This window comes from Coregonus clupeaformis, chromosome 25 (genome assembly GCF_020615455.1).
Source record: "Coregonus clupeaformis isolate EN_2021a chromosome 25, ASM2061545v1, whole genome shotgun sequence".
Classification (NCBI taxonomy): domain Eukaryota; kingdom Metazoa; phylum Chordata; class Actinopteri; order Salmoniformes; family Salmonidae; genus Coregonus; species Coregonus clupeaformis.
Window position 1 is genome coordinate 20,432,730 of NC_059216.1, and position 23,049 is coordinate 20,455,778.

Here is a 23,049-nt window from a genome sequence, read left to right on the forward strand (position 1 = left end):
TGAATCTACTGTATGGGTTAGGGTCTCTGAATCTACTGTATGGGTTAGGGTCTCTGAATCTACTGTATGGGTTAGGGTATCTGAATCTACTGTATGGGTTAGGGTCTCTGTCTTTGAATCTACTGTATGGGTTAGGGTCTCTGAATGTACTGTATGGGTTAGGGTCACTGAATCTGCTGTATGGGTTAGGGTCTTTGTCTCTGAATCTACTGTATGGGTTAGGGTCTCTGAATCTACTGTATGGGTTAGGGTCTCTGAATCTACTGTATGGGTTAGGGTCTCTGAATCTACTGTATGGGTTAGGGTCTATGTATCTACTGTATGGGTTAGGGTCTCTGAATCTACTGTATGGGTTAGGTTCTCTGAATCTACTGTATGGGTTAGGGTCTCTGAATCTGCTGTATGGGTTAGGGTCTCTGTCTCTGAATCTACTGTATGGGTTAGGGTCTCTGAATCTACTGTATGGGTTAGGGTCTCTGAATCTACTGTATGGGTTAGGGTCTCAATCTACTGTATGGGTTAGGGTCTCAATCTACTGTATGGGTTAGGGTATCTGAATCTGCTGTATGGGTTAGGGTCTCTGAATCTACTGTATGGGTTAGGGTCTCTGTATCTACTGTATGGGTTAGGGTCTCTGAATCTACTGTATGGGTTAGGGTCTCTGAATCTACTGTATGGGTTAGGGTCTCTGTCTCTGAATCTACTGTATGGGTTAGGGTCTCTGAATCTACTGTATGGGTTAGGGTCTCTGTCTCTGAATCTACTGTATGGGTTAGGGTCTCTGTATCTACTGTATGGGTTAGGGTCTCTGAATCTACTGTATGGGTTAGGTTCTCTGTCTATGAATCTACTGTATGGGTTAGGGTCTCTGTCTCTGAATCTACTGTATGGGTTAGGGTCTCTGTCTCTGAATCTACTGTATGGGTTAGGGTCTCTGAATCTACTGTATGGGTTAGGGTCTCTGAATCTACTGTATGGGTTAGGGTCTCTGTCTCTGAATCTACTGTATGGGTTAGGGTCTCTGAATCTACTGTATGGGTTAGGGTCTCTCAATCTACTGTATGGGTTAGGTTCTCTGTCTCTGAATCTACTGTTTGGGTTAGGGTCTCTGAATCTACTGTATGGGTTAGGTTCTCTGAATCTACTGTATGGGTTAGGGTCTCTGAATCTACTGTATGGGTTAGGGTCTCTGTATCTACTGTATGGGTTAGGGTCTCTGAATCTACTGTATGGGTTAGGGTCTCTGAATCTACTGTATGGGTTAGGGTCTCTGAATCTACTGTATGGGTTAGGGTATCTGAATCTACTGTATGGGTTAGGGTCTCTGAATCTACTGTATGGGTTAGGGTCTCTGAATCTACTGTATGGGTTAGGGTCTCTGAGTCTACTGTATGGGTTAGGGTCTCTGAATCTACTGTATGGGTTAGGGTCTCTGTAATCTACTGTATGGGTTAGGGTCTCTGAATGTAATGTATGGGTTAGGGTCACTGAATCTGCTGTATGGGTTAGGGTCTTTGTCTCTGAATCTACTGTATGGGTTAGGGTCTCTGAATCTACTGTATGGGTTAGGGTCTCTGAATCTACTGTATGGGTTAGGGTCTCTGAATCTACTGTATGGGTTAGGGTCTATGTATCTACTGTATGGGTTAGGGTCTCTGAATCTACTGTATGGGTTAGGTTCTCTGAATCTACTGTATGGGTTAGGGTCTCTGAATCTGCTGTATGGGTTAGGGTCTCTGTCTCTGAATCTACTGTATGGGTTAGGGTCTCTGAATCTACTGTATGGGTTAGGGTCTCTGAATCTACTGTATGGGTTAGGGTCTCCAATCTACTGTATGGGTTAGGGTCTCTGAATCTACTGTATGGGTTAGGGTATCTGAATCTGCTGTATGGGTTAGGGTCTCTGAATCTACTGTATGGGTTAGGGTCTCTGTATCTACTGTATGGGTTAGGGTCTCTGAATCTACTGTATGGGTTAGGGTCTCTGAATCTACTGTATGGGTTAGGGTCTCTGTCTCTGAATCTACTGTATGGGTTAGGGTCTCTGTAATCTACTGTATGGGTTAGGGTCTCTGTATCTACTGTATGGGTTAGGGTCTCTGAATGTACTGTATGGGTTAGGTTCTCTGTCTAGAATCTACTGTATGGGTTAGGGTCTCTGTCTCTGAATCTACTGTATGGGTTAGGGTCTCTGTCTCTGAATCTACTGTATGGGTTAGGGTCTCTGAATCTACTGTATGGGTTAGGGTCTCTGAATCTACTGTATGGGTTAGGGTCTCTGTCTCTGAATCTACTGTATGGGTTAGGGTCTCTGAATCTACTGTATGGGTTAGGGTCTCTGAATCTACTGTATGGGTTAGGGTCTCTCAATCTACTGTATGGGTTAGGTTCTCTGTCTCTGAATCTACTGTTTGGGTTAGGGTCTCTGAATCTACTGTATGGGTTAGGTTCTCTGAATCTACTGTATGGGTTAGGGTCTCTGAATCTACTGTATGGGTTAGGGTCTCTGTATCTACTGTATGGGTTAGGGTCTCTGAATCTACTGTATGGGTTAGGGTCTCTGAATCTACTGTATGGGTTAGGGTCTCTGAATCTACTGTATGGGTTAGGGTCTCTGAATCTACTGTATGGGTTAGGGTATCTGAATCTACTGTATGGGTTAGGGTCTCTGAATCTACTGTATGGGTTAGGGTCTCTGAATCTACTGTATGGGTTAGGGTCTCTGAATCTACTGTATGGGTTAGGGTCTCTGAATCTACTGTATGGGTTAGGGTCTCTGAATCTACTGTATGGGTTAGGGTCTCTGAATCTACTGTATGGGTTAGGGTCTCTGAATCTGCTGTATGGGTTAGGGTCTTTGTCTCTGAATCTACTGTATGGGTTAGGGTCTCTGAATGTACTGTATGGGTTAGGGTCACTGAATCTGCTGTATGGGTTAGGGTCTTTGTCTTTGAATCTACTGTATGGGTTAGGGTCTCTGTCTTTGAATCTACTGTATGGGTTAGGGTCTCTGAATGTACTGTATGGGTTAGGGTCACTGAATCTGCTGTATGGGTTAGGGTCTTTGTCTCTGAATCTACTGTATGGGTTAGGGTCTCTGAATCTACTGTATGGGTTAGGGTCTCTGAATCTACTGTATGGGTTAGGGTCTCTGTCTTTGAATCCACTGTATGGGTTAGGGTCTCTGAATCTACTGTATGGGTTAGGGTCTCTGAATCTGCTGTATGGGTTAGGGTCTTTGTCTTTGAATCTACTGTATGGGTTAGGGTCTCTGTCTGAATCTACTGTATGGGTTAGGGTCTCTGAATCTACTGTATGGGTTAGGGTCACTGAATCTGCTGTATGGGTTAGGGTCTCTGTCTCTGAATCTACTGTATGGGTTAGGGTCTCTGAATCTACTGTATGGGTTAGGGTCTCTGAATGTACTGTATGGGTTAGGGTCACTGAATCTGCTGTATGGGTTAGGGTCTTTGTCTCTGAATCTACTGTATGGGTTAGGGTCTCTGAATCTACTGTATGGGTTAGGGTCTCTGAATCTACTGTATGGGTTAGGGTCTCTGAATCTACTGTATGGGTTAGGGTCTCTGAATCTACTGTATGGGTTAGGGTCTCTGAATCTACTGTATGGGTTAGGGTCTCTGAATCTACTGTATGGGTTAGGGTCTCTGTATCTACTGTATGGGTTAGGGTCTCTGAATCTACTGTATGGGTTAGGTTCTCTGAATCTACTGTATGGGTTAGGGTCTCTGAATCTGCTGTATGGGTTAGGGTCTCTGTCTCTGAATCTACTGTATGGGTTAGGGTCTCTGAATCTACTGTATGGGTTAGGGTCTCTGAATCTACTGTATGGGTTAGGGTCTCTGAATCTACTTTATGGGTTAGTGTCTCAATCTACTGTATGGGTTAGGGTCTCTGTCTCTGAATCTACTGTATGGGTTAGGGTCTCTGTCTCTGAATCTACTGTATGGGTTAGGGTCTCTGTATCTACTGTATGGGTTAGGGTCTCTGAATCTACTGTATGGGTTAGGGTCTCTGTCTCTGAATCTACTGTATGGGTTAGGGTCTCTGAATCTACTGTATGGGTTAGGGTCTCTGAATCTACTGTATGGGTTAGGTTCTCTGTCTCTGAATCTACTGTATGGGTTAGGGTCTCTGAATCTACTGTATGGGTTAGGGTCTCTGAATCTACTGTATGGGTTAGGGTCTCTGAATCTACTGTATGGGTTAGGGTCTCTGAATCTACTGTATGGGTTAGGGTCTGCTGAATCTACTGTATGGGTTAGGGTCTCTGAATCTACTGTATGGGTTAGGGTATCTGAATCTACTGTATGGGTTAGGGTCTCTGTCTTTGAATCTACTGTATGGGTTAGGGTCTCTGAATGTACTGTATGGGTTAGGGTCACTGAATCTGCTGTATGGGTTAGGGTCTTTGTCTCTGAATCTACTGTATGGGTTAGGGTCTCTGAATCTACTGTATGGGTTAGGGTCTCTGAATCTACTGTATGGGTTAGGGTCTCTGAATCTACTGTATGGGTTAGGGTCTATGTATCTACTGTATGGGTTAGGGTCTCTGAATCTACTGTATGGGTTAGGTTCTCTGAATCTACTGTATGGGTTAGGGTCTCTGAATCTGCTGTATGGGTTAGGGTCTCTGTCTCTGAATCTACTGTATGGGTTAGGGTCTCTGAATCTACTGTATGGGTTAGGGTCTCTGAATCTACTGTATGGGTTAGGGTCTCAATCTACTGTATGGGTTAGGGTCTCAATCTACTGTATGGGTTAGGGTATCTGAATCTGCTGTATGGGTTAGGGTCTCTGAATCTACTGTATGGGTTAGGGTCTCTGTATCTACTGTATGGGTTAGGGTCTCTGAATCTACTGTATGGGTTAGGGTCTCTGAATCTACTGTATGGGTTAGGGTCTCTGTCTCTGAATCTACTGTATGGGTTAGGGTCTCTGAATCTACTGTATGGGTTAGGGTCTCTGTCTCTGAATCTACTGTATGGGTTAGGGTCTCTGTCATCTACTGTATGGGTTAGGGTCTCTGAATCTACTGTATGGGTTAGGTTCTCTGTCTCTGAATCTACTGTATGGGTTAGGGTCTCTGTCTCTGAATCTACTGTATGGGTTAGGGTCTCTGTCTCTGAATCTACTGTATGGGTTAGGGTCTCTGAATCTATTGTATGGGTTAGGGTCTCTGAATCTACTGTATGGGTTAGGGTCTCTGTCTCTGAATCTACTGTATGGGTTAGGGTCTCTGAATCTACTGTATGGGTTAGGGTCTCTGAATCTACTGTATGGGTTAGGGTCTCTCAATCTACTGTATGGGTTAGGTTCTCTGTCTCTGAATCTACTGTTTGGGCTTAGGGTCTCTGAATCTACTGTATGGGTTAGGTTCTCTGAATCTACTGTATGGGTTAGGGTCTCTGAATCTACTGTATGGGTTAGGGTCTCTGTATCTACTGTATGGGTTAGGGTCTCTGAATCTACTGTATGGGTTAGGGTCTCTGAATCTACTGTATGGGTTAGGGTCTCTGAATCTACTGTATGGGTTAGGGTCTCTGAATCTACTGTATGGGTTAGGGTATCTGAATCTACTGTAATGGTTAGGGTCTCTGAATCTACTGTATGGGTTAGGGTCTCTGAATCTACTGTATGGGTTAGGGTCTCTGAATCTACTGTATGGGTTAGGGTCTCTGAATCTACTGTATGGGTTAGGGTATCTGAATCTACTGTATGGGTTAGGGTCTCTGAATGTACTGTATGGGTTAGGGTCACTGAATCTGCTGTATGGGTTAGGGTCTTTGTCTCTGAATCTACTGTATGGGTTAGGGTCTCTGAATCTACTGTATGGGTTAGGGTATCTGAATCTACTGTATGGGTTAGGGTCTCTGTCTTTGAATCCACTGTATGGGTTAGGGTCTCTGAATGTACTGTATGGGTTAGGGTCACTGAATCTGCTGTATGGGTTAGGGTCTTTGTCTCTGAATCTACTGTATGGGTTAGGGTCTCTGAATCTACTGTATGGGTTAGGGTCTCTGAATCTACTGTATGGGTTAGGGTCTCTGAATCTACTGTATGGGTTAGGGTCTCTGAATCTACTGTATGGGTTAGGGTCTCTGTATCTACTGTATGGGTTAGGGTCTCTGAATCTACTGTATGGGTTAGGTTCTCTGAATCTACTGTATGGGTTAGGGTCTCTGAATCTGCTGTATGGGTTAGGGTCTCTGTCTCTGAATCTACTGTATGGGTTAGGGTCTCTGAATCTACTGTATGGGTTAGGGTCTCTGAATCTACTGTATGGGTTAGGGTCTCTGAATCTACTTTATGGGTTAGTGTCTCAATCTACTGTATGGGTTAGGGTCTCTGAATCTACTGTATGGGTTAGGGTATCTGAATCTGCTGTATGGGTTAGGGTCTCTGAATCTACTGTATGGGTTAGGGTCTCTGTATCTACTGTATGGGTTAGGGTCTCTGTCTCTGAATCTACTGTATGGGTTAGGGTCTCTGAATCTACTGTATGGGTTAGGGTCTCTGTCTCTGAATCTACTGTATGGGTTAGGGTCTCTGTCTCTGAATCTACTGTATGGGTTAGGGTCTCTCAATCTACTGTATGGGTTAGGTTCTCTGTCTCTGAATCTACTGTATGGGTTAGGGTCTGTGTCTCTGAATCTACTGTATGGGTTAGGGTCTCTGTCTCTGAATCTACTGTATGGGTTAGGGTCTCTGTATCTACTGTATGGGTTAGGGTCTCTGAATCTACTGTATGGGTTAGGGTCTCTGTCTCTGAATCTACTGTATGGGTTAGGGTCTCTGAATCTACTGTATGGGTTAGGGTCTCTGAATCTACTGTATGGGTTAGGGTCTCTGAATCTACTGTATGGGTTAGGGTCTCTGAATCTACTGTATGGGTTAGGGTCTCTGTCTCTGAATCTACTGTATGGGTTAGGGTCTCTGAATCTACTGTATGGGTTAGGGTCTCTGAATCTACTGTATGGGTTAGGGTCTCTCAATCTACTGTATGGGTTAGGTTCTCTGTCTCTGAATCTACTGTTTGGGTTAGGGTCTCTGAATCTACTGTATGGGTTAGGTTCTCTGAATCTACTGTATGGGTTAGGGTCTCTGAATCTACTGTATGGGTTAGGGTCTCTGTATCTACTGTATGGGTTAGGGTCTCTGAATCTACTGTATGGGTTAGGGTCTCTGAATCTACTGTATGGGTTAGGGTCTCTGAATCTACTGTATGGGTTAGGGTCTCTGAATCTACTGTATGGGTTAGGGTCTCTGAATCTACTGTATGGGTTTAGGGTCTCTGAATCTACTGTATGGGTTAGGGTCTCTGAATCTACTGTATGGGTTAGGGTCTCTGAATCTACTGTATGGGTTAGGGTCTCTGAATCTACTGTATGGGTTAGGGTATCTGAATCCACTGTATGGGTTAGGGTCTCTGAATGTACTGTATGGGTTAGGGTCACTGAATCTGCTGTATGGGTTAGGGTCTTTGTCTCTGAATCTACTGTATGGGTTAGGGTCTCTGAATCTACTGTATGGGTTAGGGTCTCTGAATCTACTGTATGGGTTAGGGTCTCTGAATCTACTGTATGGGTTAGGGTCTCTGAATCTACTGTATGGGTTAGGGTCTCTGTATCTACTGTATGGGTTAGGGTCTCTGAATCTACTGTATGGGTTAGGTTCTCTGAATCTACTGTATGGGTTAGGGTCTCTGAATCTGCTGTATGGGTTAGGGTCTCTGTCTCTGAATCTACTGTATGGGTTAGGGTCTCTGAATCTACTGTATGGGTTAGGGTCTCTGAATCTACTGTATGGGTTAGGGTCTCTGAATCTACTTTATGGGTTAGTGTCTCAATCTACTGTATGGGTTAGGGTCTCTGAATCTACTGTATGGGTTAGGGTATCTGAATCTGCTGTATGGGTTAGGGTCTCTCAATCTACTGTATGGGTTAGGTTCTCTGTCTCTGAATCTACTGTATGGGTTAGGGTCTCTGTCTCTGAATCTACTGTATGGGTTAGGGTCTCTGTCTCTGAATCTACTGTATGGGTTAGGGTCTCTGTATCTACTGTATGGGTTAGGGTCTCTGAATCTACTGTATGGGTTAGGGTCTCTGTCTCTGAATCTACTGTATGGGTTAGGGTCTCTGAATCTACTGTATGGGTTAGGGTCTCTGAATCTACTGTATGGGTTAGGGTCTCTGAATCTACTGTATGGGTTAGGGTCTCTGAATCTACTGTATGGGTTAGGGTCTCTGAATCTACTGTATGGGTTAGGGTCTCTGAATCTACTGTATGGGTTAGGGTCTCTGAATCTACTGTATGGGTTAGGGTCTCTGAATCTACTGTATGGGTTAGGGGTATCTGAATCTACTGTATGGGTTAGGGTATCTGAATCTACTGTATGGGTTAGGGTCTCTGAATCTACTGTATGGGTTAGGGTCTCTGAATCTACTGTATGGGTTAGGGTATCTGAATCTACTGTATGGGTTAGGGTCTCTGTCTTTGAATCTACTGTATGGGTTAGGGTCTCTGAATGTACTGTATGGGTTAGGGTCACTGAATCTGCTGTATGGGTTAGGGTCTTTGTCTCTGAATCTACTGTATGGGTTAGGGTCTCTGAATCTACTGTATGGGTTAGGGTCTCTGAATCTACTGTATGGGTTAGGGTCTCTGAATCTACTGTATGGGTTAGGGTCTCTGTATCTACTGTATGGGTTAGGGTCTCTGAATCTACTGTATGGGTTAGGTTCTCTGAATCTACTGTATGGGTTAGGGTCTCTGAATCTGCTGTATGGGTTAGGGTCTCTGTCTCTGAATCTACTGTATGGGTTAGGGTCTCTGAATCTACTGTATGGGTTAGGGTCTCAATCTACTGTATGGGTTAGGGTCTCAATCTACTGTATGGGTTAGGGTATCTGAATCTGCTGTATGGGTTAGGGTCTCTGAATCTACTGTATGGGTTAGGGTCTCTGTATCTACTGTATGGGTTAGGGTCTCTGAATCTACTGTATGGGTTAGGGTCTCTGAATCTACTGTATGGGTTAGGGTCTCTGTCTCTGAATCTACTGTATGGGTTAGGGTCTCTGAATCTACTGTATGGGTTAGGGTCTCTGTCTCTGAATCTACTGTATGGGTTAGGGTCTCTGTATCTACTGTATGGGTTAGGGTCTCTGAATCTACTGTATGGGTTAGGTTCTCTGTCTATGAATCTACTGTATGGGTTAGGGTCTCTGTCTCTGAATCTACTGTATGGGTTAGGGTCTCTGTCTCTGAATCTACTGTATGGGTTAGGGTCTCTGAATCTACTGTATGGGTTAGGGTCTCTGAATCTACTGTATGGGTTAGGGTCTCTGTCTCTGAATCTACTGTATGGGTTAGGGTCTCTGAATCTACTGTATGGGTTAGGGTCTCTGAATCTACTGTATGGGTTAGGGTCTCTCAATCTACTGTATGGGTTAGGTTCTCTGTCTCTGAATCTACTGTTTGGGTTAGGGTCTCTGAATCTACTGTATGGGTTAGGTTCTCTGAATCTACTGTATGGGTTAGGGTCTCTGAATCTACTGTATGGGTTAGGGTCTCTGTATCTACTGTATGGGTTAGGGTCTCTGAATCTACTGTATGGGTTAGGGTCTCTGAATCTACTGTATGGGTTAGGGTCTCTGAATCTACTGTATGGGTTAGGGTCTCTGAATCTACTGTATGGGTTAGGGTCTCTGAATCTACTGTATGGGTTAGGGTCTCTGAATCTACTGTATGGGTTAGGGTCTCTGAATCTACTGTATGGGTTAGGGTCTCTGAATCTACTGTATGGGTTAGGGTCTCTGAATCTACTGTATGGGTTAGGGTCACTGAATCTGCTGTATGGGTTAGGGTCTTTGTCTCTGAATCTACTGTATGGGTTAGGGTCTCTGAATCTACTGTATGGGTTAGGGTATCTGAATCTACTGTATGGGTTAGGGTCTCTGTCTTTGAATCTACTGTATGGGTTAGGGTCACTGAATCTGCTGTATGGGTTAGGGTCTTTGTCTCTGAATCTACTGTATGGGTTAGGGTCTCTGAATCTACTGTATGGGTTAGGGTCTCTGAATCTACTGTATGGGTTAGGGTCTCTGAATCTACTGTATGGGTTAGGGTCTCTGAATCTACTGTATGGGTTAGGGTCTCTGTATCTACTGTATGGGTTAGGGTCTCTGAATCTACTGTATGGGTTAGGTTCTCTGAATCTACTGTATGGGTTAGGGTCTCTGAATCTGCTGTATGGGTTAGGGTCTCTGTCTCTGAATCTACTGTATGGGTTAGGGTCTCTGAATCTACTGTATGGGTTAGGGTCTCTGAATCTACTGTATGGGTTAGGGTCTCTGAATCTACTTTATGGGTTAGTGTCTCAATCTACTGTATGGGTTAGGGTCTCTGAATCTACTGTATGGGTTAGGGTATCTGAATCTGCTGTATGGGTTAGGGTCTCTGAATCTACTGTATGGGTTAGGGTCTCTGTATCTACTGTATGGGTTAGGGTCTCTGTCTCTGAATCTACTGTATGGGTTAGGGTCTCTGAATCTACTGTATGGGTTAGGGTCTCTGTCTCTGTATCTACTGTATGGGTTAGGGTCTCTGTATCTACTGTATGGGTTAGGGTCTTTGAATCTACTGTATGGGTTAGGTTCTCTGAATCTACTGTATGGGTTAGGGTCTCTGAATCTGCTGTATGGGTTAGGGTCTCTGTCTCTGAATCTACTGTATGGGTTAGGGTCTCTGAATCTGCTGTATGGGTTAGGGTCTCTGTCTCTGAATCTACTGTATGGGTTAGGGTCTCTGAATCTACTGTATGGGTTAGGGTCTCTGAATCTACTGTATGGGTTAGGGTCTCTCAATCTACTGTATGGGTTAGGTTCTCTGTCTCTGAATCTACTGTATGGGTTAGGGTCTCTGTCTCTGAATCTACTGTATGGGTTAGGGTCTCTGTCTCTGAATCTACTGTATGGGTTAGGGTCTCTGTATCTACTGTATGGGTTAGGGTCTCTGAATCTACTGTATGGGTTAGGGTCTCTGTCTCTGAATCTACTGTATGGGTTAGGGTCTCTGAATCTACTGTATGGGTTAGGGTCTCTGAATCTACTGTATGGGTTAGGGTCTCTGAATCTACTGTATGGGTTAGGGTCTCTGAATCTACTGTATGGGTTAGGGTCTCTGAATCTACTGTATGGGTTAGGGTCTCTGTCTCTGAATCTACTGTATGGGTTAGGGTCTCTGAATCTACTGTATGGGTTAGGGTCTCTGAATCTACTGTATGGGTTAGGGTCTCTGAATCTACTGTATGGGTTAGGGTCTCTGAATCTACTGTATGGGTTAGGGTCTCTGAATCTACTGTATGGGTTAGGGTCTCTGAATCTACTGTATGGGTTAGGGTATCTGAATCTACTGTATGGGTTAGGTTCTCTGTGAATCTACTGTATGGGTTAGGGTCTCTGAATGTACTGTATGGGTTAGTGTCACTGAATCTGCTGTATGGGTTAGGGTCTTTGTCTCTGAATCTACTGTATGGGTTAGGGTCTCTGAATCTACTGTATGGGTTAGGGTCTCTGAATCTACTGTATGGGTTAGGGTCTCTGAATCTACTGTATGGGTTAGGGTCTATGTATCTACTGTATGGGTTAGGGTCTCTGAATCTACTGTATGGGTTAGGTTCTCTGAATCTACTGTATGGGTTAGGGACTCTGAATCTGCTGTATGGGTTAGGGTCTCTGTCTCTGAATCTACTGTATGGGTTAGGGTCTCTGAATCTACTGTATGGGTTAGGGTCTCTGAATCTACTGTATGGGTTAGGGTCTCTGAATCTACTGTATGGGTTAGGGTCTCTGAATCTACTGTATGGGTTAGGGTCTCTGAATCTACTGTATGGGTTAGGGTCTCTGTATCTACTGTATGGGTTAGGGTCTCTGAATCTACTGTATGGGTTAGGGTCTCTGAATCTACTGTATGGGTTAGGGTCTCTGTCTCTGAATCTACTGTATGGGTTAGGGTCTCTGAATCTACTGTATGGGTTAGGGTCTCTGTCTCTGAATCTACTGTATGGGTTAGGGTCTCTGTATCTACTGTATGGGTTAGGGTCTCTGAATCTACTGTATGGGTTAGGTTCTCTGTCTCTGAATCTACTGTATGGGTTAGGGTCTCTGTCTCTGAATCTACTGTATGGGTTAGGGTCTCTGTCTCTGAATCTACTGTATGGGTTAGGGTCTCTGAATCTACTGTATGGGTTAGGGTCTCTGAATCTACTGTATGGGTTAGGGTCTCTGTCTCTGAATCTACTGCATGGGTTAGGTTCTCTGTCTCTGAATCTACTGTATGGTTAGGGTCTCTGAATCTACTGCATGGGTTAGGGTCTCTGAATCTACTGTTTGGGTTAGGTTCTCTGAATCTACTGTATGGGTTAGGGTCTCTGTCTCTGAATCTACTGTATGGGTTAGGGTCTCTGAATCTACTGTATGGGTTAGGTTCTCTGTCTCTGAATCTACTGAATGGGTTAGGGTCTCTGAATCTACTGTTTGGGTTAGGTTCTCTGAATCTACTGTATGGGTTAGGGTCTCTGTCTCTGAATCTACTGTATGGGTTAGGGTCTCTGAATCTGCTGTATGGGTTAGGGTCTCTGAATCTACTGTATGGGTTATGGTCTCTGTATCTACTGTATGGGTTAGGGTCTCTGTCTCTGAATCTACTGTATGGGTTAGGGTCTCTGAATCTACTGTATGGGTTAGGGTCTCTGTCTCTGAATCTACTGTATGGGTTAGGGTCTCTGTCTCTGAATCTACTGTATGGGTTAGGGTCTCTCAATCTACTGTATGGGTTAGGTTCTCTGTCTCTGAATCTACTGTATGGGTTAGGGTCTCTGTCTCTGAATCTACTGTATGGGTTAGGGTCTCTGTCTCTGAATCTACTGTATGGGTTAGGGTCTCTGTATCTACTGTATGGGTTAGGGTCTCTGAATCTACTGTATGGGTTAGGGTCTCTGTCTCTGAATCTACTGTATGGGTTAGGGTCTCTGAATCTACTGTATGGGTTAGGGTCTCTGAATCTACTGTATGGGTTAGGGTCTCTGAATCTACTGTATGGGTTAGGTTCTCTGTCTCTGAATCTACTGTATGGGTTAGGGTCTCTGAATCTACTGTATTGGTTAGGGTCTCTGAATCTACTGTATGGGTTAGGGTCTCTGAATCTACTGTATGGGTTAGGGTATCTGAATCTACTGTATGGGTTAGGGTCTCTGAATCTACTGTATGGGTTAGGGTCTCTGAATCTACTGTATGGGTTAGGGTCTCTGAATCTACTGTATGGTTTAGGGTATCTGAATCTACTGTATGGGTTAGGGTCTCTGTCTTTGAATCTACTGTATGGGTTAGGGTCTCTGAATGTACTGTATGGGTTAGGGTCACTGAATCTGCTGTATGGGTTAGGGTCTTTGTCTCTGAATCTACTGTATGGGTTAGGGTCTCTGAATCTACTGTATGGGTTAGGGTCTCTGAATCTACTGTATGGGTTAGGGTCTCTGAATCTACTGTATGGGTTAGGGTCTATGTATCTACTGTATGGGTTAGGGTCTCTGAATCTACTGTATGGGTTAGGTTCTCTGAATCTACTGTATGGGTTAGGGTCTCTGAATCTGCTGTATGGGTTAGGGTCTCTGTCTCTGAATCTACTGTATGGGTTAGGGTCTCTGAATCTACTGTATGGGTTAGGGTCTCTGAATCTACTGTATGGGTTAGGGTCTCAATCTACTGTATGGGTTAGGGTCTCTGAATCTACTGTATGGGTTAGGGTATCTGAATCTGCTGTATGGGTTAGGGTCTCTGAATCTACTGTATGGGTTAGGGTCTCTGTATCTACTGTATGGGTTAGGGTCTCTGAATCTACTGTACGGGTTAGGGTCTCTGAATCTACTGTATGGGTTAGGGTCTCTGTCTCTGAATCTACTGTATGGGTTAGGGTCTCTGAATCTACTGTATGGGTTAGGGTCTCTGTCTCTGAATCTACTGTATGGGTTAGGGTCTCTGTATCTACTGTATGGGTTAGGGTCTCTGAATCTACTGTATGGGTTAGGTTCTCTGTCTCTGAATCTACTGTATGGGTTAGGGTCTCTGTCTCTGAATCTACTGTATGGGTTAGGGTCTCTGTCTCTGAATCTACTGTATGGGTTAGGGTCTCTGAATCTATTGTATGGGTTAGGGTCTCTGAATCTACTGTATGGGTTAGGGTCTCTGTCTCTGAATCTACTGCATGGGTTAGGGTCTCTGTCTCTGAATCTACTGCATGGGTTAGGGTCTCTGAATCTACTGTATGGGTTAGGGTCTCTGAATCTACTGTATGGGTTAGGGTCTCTCAATCTACTGTATGGGTTAGGTTCTCTGTCTCTGAATCTACTGAATGGGTTAGGGTCTCTGAATCTACTGTTTGGGTTAGGTTCTCTGAATCTACTGTATGGGTTAGGGTCTCTGAATCTACTGTATGGGTTAGGGTCTCTGTATCTACTGTATGGGTTAGGGTCTCTGTATCTACTGTATGGGTTAGGGTCTCTGAATCTACTGTATGGGTTAGGGTCTCAGAATCTACTGTATGGGTTAGGGTCTCTGAATCTACTGTATGGGTTAGGGTCTCTGAATCTACTGTATGGGTTAGGGTCTCTGTCTCTGAATCTCCTGTATGGGTTAGGGTCTCTGAATCTACTTTATGGGTTAGGGTCCCTGTCTTTGAATCTACTGTATGGGTTAGGGTCTCTGAATGTACTGTATGGGTTAGGTTCTCTGTCTCTGAATCTACTGAATGGGTTAGGGTCTCTGAATCTACTGTTTGGGTTAGGTTCTCTGAATCTACTGTATGGGTTAGGGTCTCTGAATCTACTGTATGGGTTAGGGTCTCTGTATCTACTGTATGGGTTAGGGTCTCTGTATCTACTGTATGGGTTAGGGTCTCTGAATCTACTGTATGGGTTAGGGTCTCAGAATCTACTGTATGGGTTAGGGTCTCTGAATCTACTGTATGGGTTAGGGTCTCTGAATCTACTGTATGGGTTAGGGTCTCTGTCTCTGAATCTCCTTTATGGGTTAGGGTCTCTGAATCTACTGTATGGGTTAGGGTCTCTGTCTTTGAATCTACTGTATGGGTTAGGGTCTCTGAATGTACTGTATGGGTTAGGGTCTCTGAATCTACTGTATGGGTTAGGGTCTCTGAATTTGCTGTATGGGTTAGGGTCTCTGAATCTACTGTATGGGTTAGGGTCTCTGAATCTACTGTATGGGTTAGGGTCTCTGAATTTGCTGTATGGGTTAGGGTCTCTGAATCTACTGTATGGGTTAGGGTCTCTGAATCTGCTGTATGGGTTAGGGTCTCTGGCTTTGAATCTACTGTATGGGTTAGGTTCTCGGTCTCTGAATCTACTGTATGGGTTAGGGTCTCGGTCTCTGAATCTACTGTATGGGTTAGGGTCTCTGAATCTACTGTATGGGTTAGGGTCTCAATCTACTGTATGGGTTAGGGTCTCTGTATCTACTGTATGGGTTAGGGTCTCTGAATCTACTGTATGGGTTAGGGTCTCAGAATCTACTGTATGGGTTAGGGTCTCTGAATCTACTGTATGGGTTAGGGTCTCTGAATATACTGTATGGGTTAGGGTCTCTGTCTCTGAATCTCCTGTATGGGTTAGGGTCTCTGAATCTACTGTATGGGTTAGGGTCTCTGTCTTTGAATCTACTGTATGGGTTAGGGTCTCTGAATGTACTGTATGGGTTAGGTTCTCTGTCTCTGAATCTACTGAATGGGTTAGGGTCTCTGAATCTACTGTTTGGGTTAGGTTCTCTGAATCTACTGTATGGGTTAGGGTCTCTGAATCTACTGTATGGGTTAGGGTCTCTGTATCTACTGTATGGGTTAGGGTCTCTGTATCTACTGTATGGGTTAGGGTCTCTGAATCTACTGTATGGGTTAGGGTCTCAGAATCTACTGTATGGGTTAGGGTCTCTGAATCTACTGTATGGGTTAGGGTCTCTGAATCTACTGTATGGGTTAGGGTCTCTGTCTCTGAATCTCCTGTATGGGTTAGGGTCTCTGAATCTACTGTATGGGTTAGGGTCTCTGTCTTTGAATCTACTGTATGGGTTAGGGTCTCTGAATGTACTGTATGGGTTAGGGTCTCTGAATCTACTGTATGGGTTAGGGTCTCTGAATTTGCTGTATGGGTTAGGGTCTCTGAATCTACTGTATGGGTTAGGGTCTCTGAATCTACTGTATGGGTTAGGGTCTCTGAATTTGCTGTATGGGTTAGGGTCTCTGAATCTACTGTATGGGTTAGGGTCTCTGAATCTGCTGTATGGGTTAGGGTCTCTGGCTTTGAATCTACTGTATGGGTTAGGTTCTCGGTCTCTGAATCTACTGTATGGGTTAGGGTCTCGGTCTCTGAATCTACTGTATGGGTTAGGGTCTCTGAATCTACTGTATGGGTTAGGGTCTCAATCTACTGTATGGGTTAGGGTCTCAATCTACTGTATGGGTTAGGGTCTCTGTCTCTGAATCTACTGTATGGGTTAGGGTCTCTGAATCTGCTGTATGGGTTAGGGTCTCTGAATCTACTGTATGGGTTAGGGTCTCTGAATCTACTGTATGGGTTAGGGTCTCTGAATCTACTGTATGGGTTAGGGTCTCTGAATCTACTGTATATGGGTTAAGGTCTCTGTATCTACTGTATGGGTTAGGGTCTCTGAATCTACTGTATGGGTTAGGGTCTCTGAATCTACTGTATGGGTTAGGGTCTCTGAATCTACTGTATGGGTTAGGGTCTCTGAATCTGCTGTATGGGTTAGGGTCTCTGTCTCTGAATCTACTGTATGGGTTAGGGTCTCTGAATCTACTGTATGGGTTAGGGTCTCTGTCTCTGAATCTACTGTATGGGTTAGGGTCTCTGTCTCTGAATCTACTGTATGGGTTAGGGTCTCTGTCTCTGAATCTACTTTATGGGTTAGGGTCTCTGTCTCTGTATCTACTGTATGGGTTAGGGTCTCTGAATCTACTGTATGGGTTAGGGTCTCTGAATCTACTGTATGGGTTAGGGTCTCTGAATCTACTGTATGGGTTAGGGTCTCTGAATCTACTGTATGGGTTAGGGTCTCTGAATCTACTGTATGGGTTAGGGTCTCTGAATCTACTGTATGGGTTAGGGTCTCTGTCTCTGAATCTACTGTATGGGTTAGGGTCTCTGTCTCTGAATCTACTGTATGGGTTAGGGTCTCTGAATCTACTGTATGGGTTAGGGTCTCTGAATCTACTGTATGGGTTAGGGTCTCTGAATCTACTGTATGGGTTAGGGTCTCTGTCTCTCTCTCTCTGTAGGTGTGCACCATGCCCCTGTCCAGGCGGAGGGGGTGGTGGTGTCTGAGCCCAAGGAGGGTGTGGATGCAGCTCTGGGAGTCAGTGGGGGCCACAGCCACAGCCACCAACACCTCCATGCCTACATCGGGGTTTCCCTGGTCCTGGGGTTCGTCTTCATGCTGCTGGTCGACCAGATAGGAAGCGCCCACGTACACAGCAGCGCTGACGGTCAGTCAGGGAACAGCATGCGCACACACACACACACACACGGGGACACAGACACAGACGGGACAGGACAGACAGGACAGAAATAACAGTCAGTGTGGGTGGAGCTCACCACTCTCAGGGCCTGTTTCCCGGACACAGATGAAGCCTAGTAGTCCTGAACTAAGATATGTTCAGTGGAGAATCACCATTGAAAGTGCTTTTCAGCCCAGGTCTAGGCTTAATCTGTCCGGGAAACCAGGCCCTCAAGGTTCTACTTTTTTAAAGCAATATTTGTCCATTGAGTGGTCTGTCTGATGTGTGTGTGTGTTTGTTTAGATCCAGAATCTGCGAGGGTTGCCAGTTCAAAGATCACCACAACTTTGGGACTGGTGGTCCATGCAGCAGGTAAGATGGCTTCATTATACAATGTTTCAGACCGAGATGTTTTAGGAAGAAGAGTGTGTGGAAGGCTATGAAGGCTTGTTGGTGTATTTTTTTTTTTTGTTGGTACGATTTGATAAATGTTCTTTTAAACAATACAATACTCTACATTCCAGCGGACGGAGTGGCTCTCGGAGCAGCTGCCTCCACCTCTCAGACCAGTGTTCAGCTCATTGTCTTTGTGGCCATCATGCTTCACAAGGTACAGTGACAACCCCGTTCATCTTATCGCGCTCCATGTTTTGTTTCAACACTGTGCGTTTGTAGCGGATGTCACTGTGTTGGTTAACAGAAAAGCTTCCTTCCTTTTAAACTTTTTTTTTTACATTTTTAGTCATTTAGCAGACGCTCTTATCCAGAGCGACTTACAGTTAGTGAGTGCATACATTATTATTTTTTCATACTGGCCCCCCGTGGGAATCGAACCCACAACCCTGGCGTTGCAAACGCCATGCTCTACCAATTGAGGTACATCCCTGCCGGCCATTCCCCGTGGGAATCGAACCAACAACCCTGGCGTTGCAAACGCCATGCTCTACCAATTGAGGTACATCCCTGCCGGCCATTCCCCTCCCCTACCCTGGATGACGCTGGGCCAATTGTGCGCCGCCCCATGGGTCTCCCGTTCGCGGCCGGCTACGACAGAGCCTGGATTCGAACCAGGATCTCTAGTGGCACAGCTAGCACTGCGATGCAGCGCCTTAGACCACTGCCCCACTCGGGAGGTTTACTTGTTGGTTAACAGAATAGCTTCCTTCCTCACTAGCCCACTATAACAACGTTTTAAATTCACTAACAATATGAACAACACAAAACAGATAAAGGAACAACTATGAGGTAACAATTAAAAAGTAACCAATCAATGCTACATACCCCCCCCGTCTAGTATGTATACATAGGTGTTAGTTCAGTTGTAATTCCTGTAATTGGTCTGTATGTTAAACTGTCTCTCTTTCTCCCCAGGCCCCAGCAGCCTTTGGCCTGGTCTCTTTCCTGATGCATGCTGGTCTGGAGAGGAACCGGATCCGTAAACACCTGCTGGTCTTCGCCCTGGCAGCACCCGTCCTCGCCATGGTTACCTTCGTAGGACTCAGCCAGGTCAGTTGGGGGAGGGGGGGGGTCCCATGAGCCCAGAATGCTACTCAATCCTCCCACTACTCCTCTCCCCAGCCCGTAGAATGAAATAATGCCCTGAGATAACATGCTCCATTTTAAAGTAGTCAACTGAGTGGAACACAGGATTCCATCCAAATGAAACTCCCCTGTTTCTCCCTCCCTACAGTCCAGTAAAGAGGCGCTGTCAGATGTGAATGCCACGGGCGTGGCCATGTTGTTCTCCGCCGGGACCTTCCTGTACGTCGCCACGGTACATGTCCTTCCCGAGGTGGGCGGGACCGGACACAGCCACGCCCCCGCTCCGGGGAAGGAAGCAGCGAAGGGACTGAGCAAGGTGGAAGTTGGAACCTTGCTTTTGGGTTGTCTGATACCACTGGTACTGTCTGTTGGACACCAGCACTAGAGAGGAGAGGAGAGGAGAGGAGAGGAGAGGAGAGGAGAGGAGAGGAGAGGAGAGGAGAGGAGAGGAGAGGAGAGGAGAGGAGAGGAGAGGAGAGGAGAGGAGAGGGGTACGATGGAGAGGAGAGGGGTAAGATGGAGGGATAAGGAGAGGAGAGGAGGGGGTTTAAAGTGAAAGCAGCCAAACAAGACACATCTGTCATATTTACCTGTTCTGTGACTGCTGATTGGTTGGAGTGGGACAACGACCTGCGGCGTGATCAGAACCATTAAAACCACGCCGGAAGACACAGGAGTCCTGATGATGACATCATAATAACAGCAACCTCCCACTTTTTCTACACTCTACGAGAAGTGCTGTCTGCCGATACTGTAGACAAAAGACTTCTACCACTATGTTTTTTTTTATTTCTAAGCTCTAGGTAGGCTGTGCAAGATAGCAGGGGAGTTGGATCATGGCTGTATCCTGTTTCAGTGATACAGATGGCAAGTGTCGACTGACTCCTGAACTCATGTTAATGTACATGCTTTTATTTGTTGAAGACTGGGCTTTAAGAAATGTAAAGACCTTATTTGTGACATCTTGCAGTGAAAGGAACGTTTTTAAATGTGTGATTTTTCACACTCGCTGGTTTTTAGAGCAATGCCACAAACACACTGTAAGAACTCTGCTCTTACTGTAAGATGAAATGTGATCTTTATTTATTTTCTTGCTAGTGGAATCAGTAACTATTTAGACGTTTACATGTAAGTAGTTACATTTCTATGACTTTTGATCTTACCCAATGGTTACTTATTAATCTTCTCTACTAGTAATATATGGGACATCTGAGGGAAATAATTCTGCTTTCCACAGACCCTAACCTGTTACCTGAAGGTTAATGACTGTCTTGCTTCAGCCACATAAAGGAACCCTTGTCCCCAGGACCAGCCTCTAAATGACACACCAAATGATCTAAACCTATATCAGCCCTTCTTTCTTTCACATTTAGTTTGGTTGTTTTCCCCAGACCTGCTTTCCTGGTAGAGGAAGTGGAGAATGAGCACCTTTTTTAGATGATTGTGGAGTAGGGTGAGGTTGCCACTAGACGTTGATCTTGGGTCAGCCCCACTAATGGTTAAGGTCAAAACTGAGCCTAGATCTGTATCTAGGGGAAACTTCACTCCGGAGCGATGATTGTATAGAGAAAACGGCTACTATTCTATTTGACGGTGGTGGTGGTGGACTGAGTGTTTCTAGAGCATGTGAGTAGACAGATTATAATGAACTCTGAACTGAGGGACCAGCATTATGGAGTGGAGGCAGACAGACACATTATAATGAACTCTGAACTGAGGGACCAGCATTATGGAGTGTAGGGAGACAGACAGACACATTATAATGAACTCTGAACAGAGGGACCAGCATTATGGAGTGGAGGGAGACAGACACATTATAATGAACTCTGAACAGAGGGACCAACATTATGGAGTGGAGGGAGACAGACACATTATAATGAACTCTGAACTGAGGGACCAGCATTATGGAGTGGAGGGAGACAGACAGACACATTATAATGAACTCTGAACTGAGGGACCAGCATTATGGAGTGTAGGGAGACAGACACATTATAATGAACTCTGAACTGAGGGACCAGCATTATGGAGTGGAGGGAGACAGACACATTATAATGAACTCTGAACAGAGGGACCAGCATTATGGAGTGGAGGGAGACAGACACATTATAATGAACTCTGAACAGAGGGACCAGCATTATGGAGTGTAGGGAGACAGACAGACACATTATAATGAACTCTGAACTGAGGGACCAGCATTATGGAGTGGAGGGAGACAGACAGACACATTATAATGAACTCTGAACTGAGGGACCAGCATTATGGAGTGGAGGGAGACAGACAGACACATTATAATGAACTCTGAACTGAGGGACCAGCATTATGGAGTGTAGGGAGACAGACAGACAGACACATTATAATGAACTCTGAACAGAGGGACCAGCATTATGGAGTGTAGGGAGACAGACAGACACATTATAATGAACTCTGAACAGAGGGACAAGCATTATGGAGTGTAGGAAGACAGACAGACAGACACATTATAATGAACTCTGAACTGAGGGACCAACATTATGGAGTGGAGGGAGACAGACAGACACATTATAATGAACTCTGAACTGAGGGACCAGCATTATGGAGTGTAGGGAGACAGACAGACACATTATAATGAACTCTGAACAGAGGGACCAGCATTATGGCATTATGGAGTGTAGGAAGACAGACAGACAGACACATTATAATGAACTCTGAACTGAGGGACCAGCATTATGGAGTGTAGGAAGACAGACAGACAGACACATTATAATGAACTCTGAACTGAGGGACCAGCATTATGGAGTGTAGGGAGACAGACAGACACATTATAATGAACTCTGAACAGAGGGACCAGCATTATGGAGTGGAGGGAGACAGACAGACACATTATAATGAACTCTGAACTGAGGGACCAGCATTATGGAGTGGAGGGAGACAGACACATTATAATGAACTCTGAACTGAGGGACCAGCATTATGGAGTGGAGGGAGACAGACAGACACATTATAATGAACTCTGAACTGAGGGACCAGCATTATGGAGTGGAGGGAGACAGACAGACACATTATAATGAACTCTGAACAGAGGGACCAGCATTATGGAGTGGAGGGAGACAGACACATTATAATGAACTCTGAACTGAGGGACCAGCATTATGGAGTGTAGGGAGACAGACAGACACAGTATAATGAACTCTGAACTGAGGGACCAGCATTATGGAGTGTAGGGAGACAGACAGACACATTATAATGAACTCTGAACTGAGGGAACAGCATTATGGAGTGGAGGGAGACAGACAGACACATTATAATGAACTCTGAACAGAGGGACCAGCATTATGGAGTGTAGGGAGACAGACAGACACATTATAATGAACTCTGAACTGAGGGACCAGCATTATGGAGTGGAGGGAGACAGACAGACACATTATAATGAACTCTGAACAGAGGGACCAGCATTATGGAGTGGAGGGAGACAGACACATTATAATGAACTCTGAACAGAGGGACCAGCATTATGGAGTGGAGACAGACAGACACATTATAATGAACTCTGAACAGAGGGACCAGCATTATGGAGTGTAGGGAGACAGACAGACACATTATAATGAACTCTGAACAGAGGGACCAGCATTATGGAGTGTAGGGAGACAGACAGACACATTATAATGAACTCTGAACTGAGGGACCAGCATTATGGCATTATGGAGTGTAGGGAGACAGACAGACACATTATAATGAACTCTGAACAGAGGGACCAACATTATGGAGTGGAGGGAGACAGACACATTATAATGGACTCTGAACTGAGGGACCAGCATTATGGAGTGTAGGGAGACAGACAGACACATTATAATGAACTCTGAACTGAGGGACCAGCATTATGGAGTGTAGGGAGACAGACAGACACATTATAATGAACTCTGAACAGAG

At 44.9% G+C, this 23,049-nt stretch overlaps 1 protein-coding gene across 1 annotated transcript in view; it reads left to right on the top strand.

Moving 5' to 3' along the window:
* The window catches only part of LOC121539119 (zinc transporter ZIP9-like), a 43,791-nt gene extending 24,227 nt beyond the window's left edge, over nt 1-19,564 (top strand). Inside the window, exons 3-7 of the mRNA XM_041847381.2 lie at nt 17,383-17,589; nt 17,905-17,973; nt 18,126-18,211; nt 18,973-19,107; nt 19,292-19,564. Coding sequence (XP_041703315.1) covers nt 17,383-17,589; nt 17,905-17,973; nt 18,126-18,211; nt 18,973-19,107; nt 19,292-19,528 — 734 coding nt within the window. The 3' untranslated portion in view covers nt 19,529-19,564. The remainder of the gene's footprint in view (nt 1-17,382; nt 17,590-17,904; nt 17,974-18,125; nt 18,212-18,972; nt 19,108-19,291) is intronic.
* Nucleotides 19,565-23,049: the final 3,485 nt, after the last annotated feature.